This window comes from Melanostigma gelatinosum (genome assembly GCF_949748355.1).
Source record: "Melanostigma gelatinosum genome assembly, chromosome: 1".
In the NCBI taxonomy this organism is placed as follows: domain Eukaryota; kingdom Metazoa; phylum Chordata; class Actinopteri; order Perciformes; family Zoarcidae; genus Melanostigma; species Melanostigma gelatinosum.
The window spans coordinates 29,324,271-29,340,843 of record NC_136634.1 but is presented as its reverse complement, the minus strand read 5'-3'; the positions used below and the strand labels follow the sequence as shown (position 1 = coordinate 29,340,843).

The following is a 16,573-nucleotide window of genomic DNA, read 5'->3' as shown; positions in this document are numbered from 1 at the left end:
ACCTTTCCTGACGAGGTCTGTGTGCGATTATTTGTGGAATCACGGCTGTGTGTGGTCGGTTGAGTGTTGAGTAATGCCTATTAGGTATCCATTTCCTTCGGGGACCGTGCTCGTGAAAACGCTATAAGAGCAGATCTATATGTGATTTGTGCGTATTTCAGCGACGGCAGTGTATGGTTTCAATCTGGTATGGATGAGAGTGACTGTGTGTAGCGTACAGGTGTTAGAGAGTACATGTGTAGTTGTAAAGTTGTAGTGTTTTTCACCAGGTTGGTGTGCTTTTCAGAGATTGACGGTCAGTGGAGCAGAGCACACGCATAAGACACAAACTTTGCACTCAAACACAGAACCACAAAACACTAGGATAGAAGAGGAAAGCTGAGGGTTAATATATGTGTGAGTTTTACTGGTAGAGTTACAAAGAATACAGATTTATTGGAAATTGTGTTCCATAGGGACCGTGAACAAAGTTAGGAGCGAAGACACAGCAGGCAAAGGCACAGAGGCAAGGGAGTGAACATCTTAGATAAGAAAGACAGCTGCAGCCAAAGCAGGGAGAGATAACAACGGACAGAGGGCACAAGAACATTTGACAGGAGCTTTGGCTCCCTCTGTTGGTACTTCAGGAACTACACAAGAACATTTGAGAGGAGCTTTGGCTCCCTCTGTTGGACATTCGGGAGTACAGCATCTAAAACATTTTTGAAAAGAAAAAAAAGGATTGGAAAAGAAAAAAGAGGATTGGAACTGGAAAAAAGGATTGGAATTGGAAAAGATTGATTGAAAAAAAAAAAAAAAAAACTTGAACTGAAAAAAAAGAAAATAAGAACACAAGAAGACATGGCTGGAGCTGTGGCTCCATCTGGTGGCTACTCAGGAGCACTGCGTGCAAAACTGAAAAAAGCTGTAACAGACACAAGAGGCAAGGCTGCATGGAAAAGAGACAAGATTCATTGGGATAACTGCATGAAACGATGGACAAAGGAGGGCTGGTGGTGGGCGGCTAGTCCACTGCCTCCATCAGCCAACAACCTCCGATTCTTTGCCAAAGATTCGACAAAACGAGTGGCCTACGCACAGACAGCAGAGAATAATCAAACCAAACGACGTGTGTTCATTAACCCCCTGAAGCAAGCCCGCAAAGACAGAGAAGAGGAACATCGAGTGGCAATGATAGCATTAGAATTGGCCATGACAGATCGGATACAGGTGGACATGCTGACCGAAAAAGAACAAACCAGGCCCCATCAGTTACTCGACATCACCCCCTTCGACATCACCCCCCTCGACACCACCCCTACCACACAAGCCCCGGTAGGTCTGGAAAAGACTGCACAGGAACCGGGCCAGGCATCTCTGGCCTCGGCCCCTCCCCCGCCCTCAACTGGCCTGTATCCAGCACCCCCTCCAGTTGCTCCCCCATACTCCTCCAACAATCCGTTCATACAAGCACCAGTGAGAGCAGTGAAAGAAGGAATGTTGACAGGAGCATTCAAGATGGCACTAGATGATGGGTGCACCATCGAGATGAGCTCCACCCCAACAGAGCGAGCAATGAAAGACATGATGAAGAGGATGGAGATGTTGGAAAGAGTTGTGACAGGAGTCACCAGTGGGGAACACAAAAAGGATCTTCAAGGAGCAGCGAGAGGCCAGTGGTACAACGAGGAGGAAGGAGACGACAAGGGGCAGCGAGATTTCAATCAGGAGTACATTCAGCGACTTCGCGATAAACTCGCTGACACATCACCTCGCCCCATGCACTCAGAAGATACCTATGTGACAAACAACCTGTACCATAATCCTGCAGCTGAAAGACAGCCATCACGAAGAGACTCAAGTGGACCAACTACATTGGAGCAGCTCTCTGTCGTGCGAACTGAGGCAGAAGAACTAGTACAGACTCTAACCTCAATTATGGGCAGCGGCAGAGAGTTCAGCAACCAAGGAGCACCGGTGGAGCAGTCAACATATGAGGTGGAGGGCATTCTACACGGAAAAGTCACCCCCCTTCGGGCAGGGACTATCGCTCCTCCCCCCCACCATTACCTTCGGTCCCATGGCCCGCCCCCCAAAGAAAAAACAGAGGAGACTGTCAGTGAATATCCCCTGAGAGCAGCCCCCACCCTCGCGCAGCCACAGCATGTTCAATTTGTGCCTTTTGGGTTTGCAGACCTGACCAGCATAGTACAACAGCTTCCATCCCTCCATGCAGGAGCCGATCCGTGGATTCAGCTCACGGAAGCTTTGACAGCTGGCCGTCAGCTGGCGGTAGGCGACCTGAGAGCACTTCTCTTCCGCTGTCTGGACCCAACCCAGTGTACTACCCTACTATACATGGCAGGCGCCGGTGTGGCACCAGATGCCGACCCCTTTGATCGATATCGTACAGCGTTGTGGCAGGAGCTCAGAACTAAGTTCCCTCCTCCAGTGAACCAAGGCGCAGTGGCAGCATTCATCTGGACCCCGGGAGAGTCTCCACCCCTGTATCTGGCCAGAGCAGAACAGGTGTGGCGCGAGGCCTTCAGAGAACCACATGATGCAAGCATTACTACAGTGGCACTATGGCGCACAATGGTAAAACGAGGCCTACCTGATGGACCTCGCCAGAGCATGGACGCAGTGGTTGGCCTAGAGGAAATGACACAAGACATGTGGAACGCCCAGCTCCGACATTACCTCTCCAAGCACATTCAAACTGAGGCTGGAAGTGAAACAGAAATTAAGACCTTGCAGAAGGCCCTACTCAAGAAACAACTCAAAGAACACGACGCGGCTGAGGCCGCCGCGAAATCTAGGGTTTAACAGGCTACTCACGAGCCCATATCCCAGACTACACCAACAACACCACCATTCTCAGAGAGATGTTGAAGGAAGTGGGCACCAGAAATCTTACTGCCACCCTCACATGGACAAAAGAGGCTGAAGCAGCTTTCTCCCACTTGAAGCAAGCACTTGCACATGCCGCCGCACTCATGTCCCCAGACTACTCCCTACCATTCCACCTTGATGTTTCCGAAAGAGACAGCCTACTCAATGCTGTACTCTTCCAGAAAAAGGGGGGTGAGAGACAGGTACTGATGTATCATTCTTCAAAACCATTTCCGGCCCACCTGAGCTCACAATCGAGCACATCAAAGAACATCAAAAGAAAGCAGGACCTTATGAATGGTCCGAATGGACACGAAAAGGAGCCTCAAAAGACAAAGAAGGTCTGTGGAGAGCCCACGACGGCAGAGTGGTTGCCTCAGCAGAACTGTGTGCAGCACTCCTACCAGGGGCCCACGGACCTACACACGAGGGAAAGAAACGGACATTGGACAATTTAAAACAACTATGGTGGCATCCGCACATGGAAGCGATATCTTTCCTCTTCTGCGATGAATGTCAAATTTGTGGAAATCACAACCCAAGAAAACCATTCAAGACACCGATGGGATCTTATCCCGTGCCCTCTGCCTGTTTCCAAGACATCAGCATAGATTATACAGATATGGGACTAGAGAACAGAGTGCAGGGAAAGAGGTACATCTTGGTAATGGTAGACAGATTTTCAAGATGGGTGGAAGCAATTCCCACCAAGAGAGAAGACGCGCAGACAGTTGTAAGGTGGCTGCAGACAGAACTGATTCCCCGTTACGGAGTGCCGAGATGCATCCGCTCTGATAACGGATCACACTTTAGCAACACCATGCTCGCACAGGTAGAGCAATTTCTGGGAATCACACACCGATTCGGGTCAGTCTATCACCCGCAATCTCAGGGCCTGGTGGAACGAGCGAATCAGACCCTTAAGGCCAAAATTGCCAAAGTTTGCGCGGGCTCCAAATTAACATGGGTTGAGGCCCTGCCCCTGGCCCTTATGGCCATGAGGTCCGGAAAAGGGGGAGAAACACATCTCTCCCCACACGAGATCATGACTGGCCGGCCGATGCCAGGTCCACCCAGAGATGGAGGTCATATGCCACCTCTGGATGTACAGCAGATTGAAATGTCTGACTATATGAGTGCCCTAACTTCCCTTGCTGAAGCTCTCTCCAAGCAGATCGAGAGGACTCGAGCAGTACCTGAAGCAGCGGCAGCTGGAAAGCAGATACAAGTAGGTGATTGGGTCAGGGTCAAGGTTCACAAGTGCAAGTGGACTGACCCCAGGTGGACTGGGCCGTACGAGGTGAAGGAGGTTACTTCACACTCGGTCCAGGTCAAGGGAAAATCAGGCGCCCCTTGGCACCACCTGACACATTGTGTCCCAGCACCGGTACCAACCAGAACACTAGGAGAAATTCGCACTAATTTGGAAAATGCATCAGGAACTTAGACGCTGTCTAGGGGACCCTTATGCAAACCCCGCCGACCGAGGTCGGCAGCGCTTCACCTGGGAAGGGGTGGGATGTGGGAAGAAAACTATAATGGGGGTGGGAATGGGCATACTAGTTGCCTTACTGATCTGGGGATTAGAAACCAAGTATCAGACACACCAGCACCCATCTAATTCAACTGCCCCTCTTCCCTCACCATCCCCGAATCAGACACACACCCGAACTAGACATAGCACCCCACCAGTTTCCGATCCAGACGATTCAGATGATAGGGACCTAAACATAGAGTTACAGCCATTGAATGAGTAGTTCCAAAACATAGAAGTTCACACCTAGCAGGTGTGAAAAGGGGGATTTGTAAATAAAAATATACATTCATTCAATGTTAAACACAGCTTATACGCGGATATGTGAGTTCTAGTACACGAAGGTCAAAAACGCCAGGTGGGGCACTCTCGCACTCGCCTGAACAAAGTGGAAAATACTAGAACTCTGAAGGATAGCTTTTGCCCCAGTTAAATGTCACATAGTCTTACAGAGAACCAGTCTCAACTGCCTGCTCCATCTTAGAGATAGAAAGAGGCGCCCTTGCATATCTAGCGCCTAGCTTATCTAGTTGGCCGAACATAACAATATGCGGCTGAATCAACATCTCACACACACTGACGTTCCAGAGAAGGCGGATCCCGGACGTGAGCCAGTGTGGGCGGAGATGCTCAGTGCTCCATCAGGCCATTTGAATGCTAGAAACAAATCCGCCTCCTACTATTGCTTTGACCAATAGGCTCCAAAAGGAGGACCTAATATATGAACGCATGCGCACTCTGTCTAAGCGCCTTTTAGCTTTTCATTCACTCCTACAGAGTGAACTTTTTAGGTCCGTGCACGTTTAACTGCTGGACATAATACTTCTGTCACAAATAAACCTTATTGCTTGAATTGAGCTAAACGCCTCGACCTAAGTCTGTTCACCTGAGTTTTCTCCTCAACATGAGATTTATTCTCAACATAACCGAGAATTATGACATTTTCAAGGAGCGCTTCGATTTTAACCAGCGCAGCTTTTCTAGCCTTTACGCCACTCGTTCAGCGGTCCAGGAAGCACAACGATATGCGCTGTAAACTATCTCATGTGACGCTACTCGACTCGAGTACAATATTCACACTCACGGGAGAGAGGGCACGGAGAAAAGTATTTGAGTCTGAGAAGTTATTTACATGTGGACAGCTTAACCAGAGCCTTTAACCAAGAATGGACAGACTTTTAAATGTTTAATATTCTCACAACCAGTTTAAAACCAGTACGTCTCGTGTTCAGAGACCGTGACGATTATTAAAAGCAGTAATGTGAAGCGTCACTACGAGACCAGAAACAAATCTTTCAAGCAAACGCACCCACTCACATCTGAAATGAAGTCACAGAAAAGAAACCTAAGAGCCCAATATGATCAGAATCCTGACACATTAGGTCACTGTCCAATGATGTTAACAGAGAGAATAGAGCTGAAACAAGTGGTTTAATAACCACAGATAGAGTCCATGCTCACAATTTTCTCGTATTAGAAGATGAGAGAAATATAATATCATGCTTTTTTGGTTGACATCACTTCACACCTGAATGAACTGAATTTAAAGCTGCAGGACAATTCAGTTGAATTAATTTCTCTAAAAGTAAGTACTTTATTTTAAGAGCCCCATTTTTCAAAAGCTTTGTAATTTATAGTTTTTTTTAATCCAGCCCTTGTTTGAGAGAAGAACATTTATTAAGCCTGCGTGTGTGTGTGTGTGACTACAGAGATGAAGAATGTGACACTGTCCAGTGTAGTGTCACTAACAGGGCGTCCAAAGTGTGACAAGAGGCCATAAGCGCTATGTTTACTGAGGATGGGAAATACTACACCTCTTCAAAGGCCCCAGCACACAGCCGTGTTACTGTTATCATTGGTGCACATGTTACAGCTATGGAAGGGATCAAAACAAATGAATAGTCCTCCAAATCTCAGAAATATTAAAAATCAACAACAATCAACACATGGAAGGACAGCCACTACCAAAGGTGACCTCGCAGGAGTTATAACTCCCAAATGAAATACCCTTTGGTATGTTGATCTTTTGACCTCATTCCACATAGACATCATCACAATATCGATTTAAATTTAGTTGCGAAAATGTGATTTAATAAAATATAGATTGTTATTACAAATCTGTAACCCATGTGGAAGAACTACAGAGTCTCACGGCAGTTCATGAAATAGTCACGAAATGCAAATCTATTGGTTTGTTGACGCGAAAAGATGTAAAGAACAGTAATTCATTTTATCTTTGCGTTGTTCTCAGGCAAATTTGTGATTTGTGATTTTGGGCTATACAAATGAAATTGAATTGAATTATAATCCTCCCTGCTCCTGACGTCAGGTTTTTTATATTTTGTTTCTCGCCTACAAACACTTAACACAGTGCAGCTGGTCCTTGTGCATGAATGTATGTTCCAGTTCTAATGCCACTGTGATGTCCATATCAAATCAAATAAACATAACATAACATTCATCCATGGAAAAACAGTAACAACTGAAGATGTCTAGCCTAGATACACTTGACTATCCCATAGCTGTTGTTTCAGAACAATGCGCAGCGCGCTTTGTTTGTAGGGTGTGTGTGTGTGTGTGTGTAGACATGGCACTGTCTGAAGTAATGAAACGGAGCGTCAGACACGGCTTCTCAGCCCGCTTGATGTTAGTGATTGGAAGTAAAACAATCTGCCTTAATTCCATTTCCATTCCATGAATAAAAGGATTTAATGCTGAATGCAGACATGTTTGAACACGGTGTTGCATTGTGGCGTATTTCACTTCACGGAGGTCACAACAGCTGCCGGGGCCTAAACAGACTGGCTCCTACTCACTGCAAACGGAAAGGCAACTAGGGAAATTTGAGTCTATGATACATTATGGGTAGTATATTATGAGTCAGTACAAGTGACATTAAGAATTTGAGTATCCTCCATTTAAAAACGACTCATATCAAAACTACTCGTATCAAAACCTGTCGAAGTAAAATACTTCTTGGTAGTCAACAGTAGCTCAAACCTGCAACAATTTAAAAGAGGATAGTAAAGAGTGCTGCAGTGCCTAGCAGTCTAACTGGGGGGATTAACTGCTGTTGACAGTTGATAATATATGGACAGCTTTAGTTGTACAGCTGACTGACTGACGTTTACTGCTTTAGAAGTGTGAACCGCAGCCATCCGGAATGTCTAACGGTTGCCATATCGTAGCAATAATTGGATAAATCACTGTGACAGACAAACTGCCTCTCACTCTTTGGGGGAAATAGCAAATCTCCTGCCTCGTTGCTCCACTTACATCGCAGAAGTTCACAGCTGCCAATTCTAACAAATTATCCAAAGTATCAGGCGGCTTGGAAATCTGGATTCCCAGAGTCTTCTAATTGTGTTACGACAATTAACAGCTGGCTTCTGCATAAAAATGATACAGAAGACTCACCCTGAGGGCTATAAATTTGTGTCAGAGCATCCGATTCCCTCACACCACCGAGGAGTTTCATGTTCACCAGTGGCTGATCAGGGGCTGGTATGCCTAGGATGAAGCCAGGCAGAGAGAGGCCGGTACTCCAAGTGCTCTTGGCATGCCCCACTGGGCATACTGGAGGATGCTAGCCATTTGAGCCAAATGTAGCTCATGCGCAAGTTCAGTCAGGAAGACATTCGCTTGTGATCGCTGTCTCTCCTCTCCTTGTAATTACTCTATCAGCTGATTGGGGGCGTGCACGGTTAAGCAACCAACCAGATTCGTTGAACACAGTTTCCTTAAGCCAATCAGCTCGTTGCTGTCAAACTTTAAAGCGTTCTCTCTGCTGCTGTCAGTTGTCATTTCAGCGTTAAGCAGATGCGACCCGCCTCCACCCCAGTCGCCTCCAGTCATCAGCACAGCTCCTGATTCATCATCAGATGGCAACAACTCCTTTCACCACCACCACCACCAGTGTCTGGACTCCAGGGGGGATTAGGCCCATTGGACCTCTGTATCCCTACGGTCGGTGATAGTACTTCCGGATGGAGTCCAATCGCCAAAGACTTTGCACTTTGCATATTTGAAGCTTGTATAATAAATCATTGTTAAATTATAAAACAAGTCTCTCCTGATTGAAATGCCATCAGTTCTGACAGAGACAGATGGGAAGCAGACATACAAGCTAAGATGAGAAGGACGGTAGCTTAAGTAAGAGCTGGAGTCTACGCACAAGTTCCGGGGAAATGATGATGTGTTGAGACCAAGAATATGGTCATACAATGATGATGTTTCCCTGTAAACTGTAATACTGCCATGCAGTTTGTGCATGGAGATGGTTTCACATATCTGGCTCTAATGAACCAGACAGTTACCGGGAATTCCATAGTGCCTAATTCCCATCACACCAAAAGTCTGCAGCTCTACAAGCGCCCTCTGTGATGCAGTCTAGAAACATGTTGTGTTTAGAGGGTTGTCCGTCCATCCGGTCCTTTCTTGGTAACACAATATTTCAAGAACACCTTGAGGGAGTTTCTTCCAATATGCACAAACATCCTGCCTGTACCGAAGGATAAACCTGTTTAATTTCAGTCACTGTGAACCTCACGTCCGCACCATTCTTGTGATATCTCTGGAAGGCCTTGGGTGAATTTCTTTGGAATAAATTTGGCACAAACATCCACTTTGGCGAGCTGACGAACTGATTTTGTATTCAGTGGTCAAAGATCAGCCTTGAGGAAATGTCCTCACATTTGGCACAGATGAACTGATTAGAATTTAGTGGTCAAAGTTCAAGGTCATTGTGACCTCACAAAAAATGTTCTTGGCCATAACTCAAGAATGAATGTGCTAATTATGACAATTTCACATGTTTAGTGTCTAATTGGATAAAGTGGAGACAGTTTAGACAGACTTAAACTGTAACTTGGCTGTTTTGCGAAGGCATACAACCTTTATACGGTAACTCTAGTTATTCGTTGATCCTTATATGTAGAAAAAGCCTTACAGTGGACATTTTGATTGATTTCGTCTGCACTAGATGTCAGACCTTGCCAAAAAAACATCCTGTGGGCATCACCAGTATCCACAGCAATGGAAATACAGTGATTAGGTCTTGTTGGGACACAACGCTGGTCTGACAGCGTCCTAGAGGAAAGCCAAGAGGGTCAGCCAAAATCATCAAATTTGTGGAATTGAAAAAGATATCTTCAGATTAAAATAAAAAATTATACTGGATTTCTACACGCCAACATTTGGATCTGAGACCATTCAAAATAAATGAAAGGGAAAGAAGGTGAAGAGGTGATTGGTTATAATTTACTTTGTTTGTTCTTGTTGCCAAGTAAGATGCAAATTCAAGCTCCAGAAAACAACTTATGAATAAACTTCTCATTGAAACCACAAGTCATTGAATGTCAATGGCCCCATCTCTGTGGTGTGTATGTGGGTTGTGAAGGAAGGATTTTATTTCATGATGTGGGTCAGCCAGGGGCCATCACGCCGTCGACTGTCACTCATTTACACAGTAGCTGACACTTGCAAGCTAAGGCTGGTAGGCTAGCTTGGAGGTGAAGACTAAGTGATCATTTTGTACTGTACTGTTGTCAACCTCCCGACACCCAAACTTGTGTTTGGCATTTTTAATTTCCCCTTGCTATTTATTTTACTGTATAATACAATAATGTCACCAGTCTGTAACAAAGTATAACACTGTTCATTTCAATGCCTGAAAATTGCTGTGCAGACACAAAGTTGCAAACAATTTAATTGTTCAACATTTCATGACTGTATAAATGATCCTTGCTCCATACTCCAAAATTGGCGTGTCTCAAATCTGAATAAAGTTTGAAAATATATTCCCAATGTTCTCAAAAAAGCTTCCTAATTAGCAGGTACTATTGTAAAAACAATTGTCAAATGTATATGCCATATTAAACTACAACCGCCCACCATCTTGTTTTTACACTGATACGTGTATTGTGCTTTTGTTACATATAGATGGCATAAATAATGATTCTACAGACAAGTCTAATTTAAGCATAATTGAGCATAAGGTGGTGCAAACCCAAAATGTATTCTCCGCATATGAGGACACAGGGTCGCAGGAGGTATCTGTCTTTCAGTCAGTCGTGTCTTGGGACTGTTTGTGACCACTTTCTCCAGTTCGGTTCCCCTGACCGGGCACAAGTCACCAAGAGATACGGGCATGTAAGGGAATCACTGTCAGACACAAAAAGGACTGGGTATACATACTTGATGGCGTGCAGATGTTTGGTGGTATACTGGGGGATGAGGCGATAGACGACATCCAGTCCATGGTTTGCTCCTATTAGGTTTGCTGTAGAAACTGCAAGGAAAAGGTGTGACAAACTGAAAACATGACTGCGAAAAGTAAAAGTAGTAGTGTAGTGCTTATTGTTTCAATCAATCAAAATGAATGAGTTGTGAATCATCATTTAATGATAAAGAAGCGCAAAATGTAGTTACAAAAAAAAAAAGGCCTCCTGGTTGCAAGTTCTGTGTTTGTTTGAGTTGCCCACAAAAGCTTCATGTCTCAAATTCTACTTCTAGCTACTAATCCTAAAACACTTTATGCTTATCTTAATTATGCATTTCCAAAACCCTTATGATTATGACTAATTATGAATTCTTAAATATGAATCATTGAACACTTTTATTATAGCTACTAAACACACAGTTCTATGCTCAAATTTCCACCGACCATAAGCGGTCTCTCACATTTTATACGACATCCCTTGTTGAGAGCGTCTCATATTCATGCTGATGTGTTTACATTGCAGTCAGTACAGACTACATGGTAGACAAATGATACGCGAAAAGCAATCCTATCGCAAAACTGGTGAGAGCGGGCTGTGATATCAAAGAATGAACCACCTTCCTTTCGTCACTATGCACTTGTGCTATTTGCACCTGCTCCTCAGACAAACTGTGCTTCCAGGCTGCTGAGCCTGTTTGATAAATGACACGACACATGTCTTCTTAGCAGAGGAGCAGAGGAGCTGTGAATCATGTTACTGGGTAGGAAAGAGTAAAAGGTCAACGCTACTAGACAGAATTCATGCCAGAGTTATGAGTTACTACTGGAGTCCCGGAAGTGAGAACAGTCTGACAATAAAAAACATTAAGACAAATGATGATTCAAAAACCATTTTCATTGTTACCATGTTTCTTCATTTACTTGTTGCTTATAAAGTAATGATAACGTATCAGAAGATTCAAAGCACACACGGCTGAAAATGACTGCAGCATTGGTTGCTAATATATCCAGTTTGTGTGTTTGGTTTGTTGCTACTTCACTGACATCGAGAGGGTGAACACTGCTCACACTGTATTGACTCCGAGTGCTCATATAAATAACAAGGATAATAGTAAATGTTGTAAGGGGAAATAAATAGTTGATACAAAAATGTGGGACGTTGGAAGTACTGAGACAGTGAAAGATAAACGGGGGAGGAACGTTTACAGAGTGAAAGTGACCATTAATCATTTCAGTGAGAGCCCTGTGTGTGTGTGGGTGGGTGTGTTCTTGTACTTGCTACATAGAGAGGACCGGAACAAGTTATTAACTACAGTGATGACATTTTTGGAAATGAGGATATTTTGGCCAATCCTAACTCCTTCAAAGGCATTTCGAAGGTTAAGACTTGGTTTTTAAGTTCAAGTTAAACTTGGGAATAGGTCAGGTTTAGGGGATAGGGAATGCATTGTGTGGTTGAGGGTCCTCACAAAGATAGAAGTACAGATATGAGTGTGTGTGTGTTTATGTTCCTAACTTTGGGGGTATATTTCAGATCAAAGGCTTGTCCAGTTGTGGACGAGAGCTGTGTCTCCATTTGGGAACAAGTTATGCGTGCGTGTCTACCTGATGAAGAGAAGACTTGGATCACCCAGAGACAGGCTGCGGCCCTCCTGGCATGTTTGACATTGTGTCTGAGCAGATTCAGAGTCAGCAGCGCAGCTCCAGCGTCCTCTGCCTTCACACCTATACGGCGATCTGCAGAAGAAACACAAACATTGAATGTGTTCATGAATGTGTAGACAGAGCAACGTCAGATGAACAGCATAGAATCGGCTGAGCAATGTAGTTTAGGAGCTCAATATTGATCATTCTTTGACTCATTGATCCGGCTTACCTGTGTGTGGTTCTTTTTTCACACCATAACTAAACTGTGGGAAATATTGCCATGGCCACACACATTTTCAGAAATGCAGGATTGTAATGCTTACTTTTAAAATATATTCTGACACTAATTACCTCCTAAAAGATTTTTAATCAGTATCCTTATCCAAGTATCACCATATTAAAGTAACATAACTTGATTACTTTCTTTTACTTCTAAAACTTACAAGTAGCCAGTTTGGCGTTTCAGAACTGGTGTAATGTGTGCTCGCCTTCTGGCCCTGGTCAATACACGAGCAGCTGAATTTTGTATGAGTTGAAGTTGATCGATGGCTTATTTGGGTCGGCCAGAAAGTAAAGCATTACAGTGGTCGAGTCTGCTAGTAATAAAAGCATGCACAAGTTTATCAGTATTGGCTTGGGAGAGAAACGGTAACTCTGTCAATATTTGTCAAGTGATAAATGGCCGTTTTGGTTACAACATGGATGTTGGCATTAAAAGTAAAATTTGAGTCCATGTTACAGGTTACAGGTACCAGGACTGGTACCAAGTAGACAGATGAAAAGATTTTGCGGAGCAGGCGAGATGAACAGATGTGAAATTGCCCTGTGTAATTTGTGTGTTCTGTTTGCAGAATCTTATCATCTGTCTACTTGGCACCAGTCCTGGTACCTGTAACAGATTTTTGGGGGCTCGTCCGGGATCGGCACCACCGGAAGGCTGGCAGCTGATCCAGTGATAGATGAAATTTGGGACCAGAGCTGAGCTGGTGCTGCAATCCATGAAAGCTGTGGGAGAAAAGAGACGGATGTGGGCGTAGACTGGTGAACTGAAGCAGAGACGGAGTTGCTGGACTGTGGAACCGCACGTGAGGGAAAAGGAAAGAGCTACGATGTCGGACAGTGAGAGGAAGAGCCTAGTGTGGGACATTAGGAAGAGCCTACTCACTTTGTCAGCGGATGAACTCTTTCAAATCTCTCATCACTCTCTCATCAGTCATATAAAAATATGCCAACGACAAAGGTAGTTGTGGAAGGGAGAGAATTAACATTTTTAGTAGATTCTGGAGCTACTCACTGTGATTCAACAGAAATATTTTCCTCGTCAGAAGATGAGTGGGCGTTTTGTATACTCTCAAGGGGCCTCCGGCTTAACTGTAACTGAAACATTTTCTGTTCCAATGATGTGTGTACACACTGACTTGACTGATGATGATCCTGACATGAAAGTGAAACATTCGTTTCTACTTTCGACCCTCTGTCCCATCAACTTAATGGGCAGAGACTTAATGTGCGTGTATGGAATAGGAGTAAAACCATCCTCTGATGGCCTTAAAGTGCTGAGGCATAGAGTCGTACACCAAATGCTACAAACTCCCTCTGAGTCACTTTTTTGCAATCAATGGTGGCTCCCTGTTGGCGGCGCAGAACGACTTTGTCACACAGTAGACGCACGGGTCTCACCACATGCCGACCGCATGAACTACAAACATCTACACTGCACCTCACACATTACTAGAGGACAAGATGTCTGCTATGAAGACAATTTTTTTGAAGGCATTAATGATGTAATCGCCTGTTCTACACTGTTTTGGTCTACTTATAAGTCTGCTGTATCTGTTTTTCTGTCTCCATCACAAAAATAACTGTTTGATGTTCCAGATTCAGCTCCTCACATCTCGCTGTCAAAAGGACGCGATGATGAGTGGAGAGATTTTGGTCCATTCGTCGCTCAATGCGAGGCGCTTACCGACTGGGAAAAGACATGTGATCCACTCATTCTGCGATCACAGTCTACCGGCTTCCACAGAACGTTTTGTGTGCTCTTAACACCTGCCTGCAGATCAGTCTATGTGTTTCATGAGCTTAACAAAGAAATTCAAACGTTTTTAACGAAACCTGCATCTATTTCTCCCACTCTTACTTGTGTTCCACAGACACTCTGGGCGACGAGCAAGTACAACGTTGGCCTGATTCACAACTGTCAGCCTGTCGTTATCACTCCGCGCTCTGATTTTCGGCCTCACAAGCACCAGTACCCTCTGCGCCAAGAGGCCATTGACGGTATAACACCTGTGTTTGAGTCACTCCTGAAAGCAGGTGTGATTATTCCATGTCCAGACTCTCCAGTCAGGACACCGATATTTCCTGTTAAAAAGATCAGAGATGCAGGCAAGCCTGTTGAATGGTGTTTCGTGCAAGACCTGAAAGCAGTAAATGCTGCAGTTCATGCACGTGCACCAAATGTGCCTAATCCTTACACTATTCTAGCTCAGATTCTTCCTGCAGCTAAATGGTTTTCTGTTGTTGACCTGTCAAATGCCTTTCCCAGTCGACAAGGAAAGTCAATATTGGTTTGCCTTTAATTTTAACGGTAAACCGTACACCTTCACACGGCTGTGTCAAGGCTACACCGAGTCTCCAACCATCTACAATGATGCACTCAGAGAAAGCTTAGAAAGTCTAACTCTCTCACCAGGCTCTGCACTCCTGCAGTATGTAGACGACTGCCTTATCACAGCCCCAACTCAGGCACAGTGTCAGAAAGACACAATAAAACTGCTAAAACATCTAGCACAAGAGGGCCACAAGGCCAGCCTATCTAAATTACAGTTTGTAATGCAAAATGTACATTTCTTAGGTCATGACATTTCAGAGGAAGGGCAAACTCTCTCTCCAAAAAGAATAGCTTCAATCGTGTCGATACCGAAACCTGACACTAAAAAACAGTTGATGTCCTTTTTAGGTATGTATTCATACTGTCGGTCGTTCATACCTAACTACTCATTCACTAGCTTAGGGCCCCACCTCGGCGATTTGGCCGGCTTGAGAGTTTTAGGGATGGTTGGTGGAGGGTAGCCTGAAGCGGTTTGGGGAAAGGCTAGTTTGAGGGTCCACGCGGCTCCCGGGCCTTGCAGACCCCCCCCCCCCCCCAGTCCATGTGGGACAGTAGTGGCTGTGGAGGCAGGTGACCTTCTGGGAGTGGTTGAAAGAGGGGCGGGAGGGTGGGGTACGAAAAGGCGTAGCAGGCTGCGCTATGGTGGCCGTGGGTATTTGTAGGGTGTGGCCGGGAGTGGCCCCGTGGAGGTGTGGCCCTGCTCCTGAAATTCAGCTCAGATTTATCTCCAATTCACTAGCTTAGGGCCCCACCTCGGCGATTTGGCCAGCTTGAGAGTTTTAGGGATGGTTGGTGGAGGGTAGCCTGAAGCGGTTTGGGGAAAGGCTAGTTTGAGGGTCCACGCGGCTCCCGGGCCTTGCAGACCCCCAAAAGCCTGCCTACGGGAGCAGTGCCGCCTGCCCGTTGCGCATGTCGGTGGCGCTGTGGCGAGTGTAGAGTTGGTAGGCGTGGGAGGACCAGCGGCCCAGGGCTTTGATGAGGTGGTCTGGGACTCCTCTGCTTGCTGCGGTGGTGGCGGCTCCTACACGGAAGGAGTGGCCAGAGAAGGAGCCGGGATTGATCCCGGAGGTGGCTAGGATTCCCCTGAAGTGCGAGAGGAACCAGGATCGGTCGGCGATGCGGCCAGTCTCGGTGGTGAACAGCGGTTCGTGGGGGGCGGTTTGCTGTGTTTTCCTGGTTTGTAGTTAGCGCATGAGTGGTTCGTAGGGGCTCAGGTGAGAGTTGAGTTTGAAATATAGTACGGGGACCGGCTTGCTGACCTGGTTCGTTTTGCTCCGTTTGAGCAGGAAGGCTAGGCAATCTTCGGAAACGGGATAGAGGTCGGCTATGCAAGGGTGGAGGCTAGGGTTGAACTGGGCTGAAGAGGACGTGAACTCGGAGCAGCGTAGGAAGCCGAAGAAGGCGAGTAGGAACATGGCCTCTAGGGTACGTGCCGGTTGGAGGGGCAGGTGGCCGGAGCGGAGGGTGGTGAGGCAGCGGGACACTAGGTCGGCGGTCAACGGGAGGCCGCGAGGCGTCGAGGGAGGTGCTCGGCGCTGGAGACCTTTGATGAGTAAGGACAACTGGGGAAATGTTGTGGGGGAGCCGGTGAGCAGTTTGGCGAAGAAGTTGATGCCGCTGAGGTAGACCTTGATGGTGGTTATGTTGATGCGGAGGGTCGAGTGGGCATGGTAGGTGAAGCTGCAGA

The 16,573-nt window shown here is 45.8% G+C and overlaps 1 protein-coding gene across 1 annotated transcript in view; it reads right to left on the bottom strand.

Moving 5' to 3' along the window:
• agbl1 (AGBL carboxypeptidase 1) overlaps positions 1-16,573 on the bottom strand; it is a 174,828-nt gene that overhangs the window by 129,588 nt on the left and 28,667 nt on the right. The window contains exons 5-6 of the mRNA XM_079273586.1: positions 12,231-12,362; positions 10,601-10,694 (exon numbers count right to left, since the gene is read on the bottom strand). Of these exons, the coding sequence (XP_079129712.1) occupies positions 10,601-10,694; positions 12,231-12,362 (226 nt within the window). The remainder of the gene's footprint in view (positions 1-10,600; positions 10,695-12,230; positions 12,363-16,573) is intronic.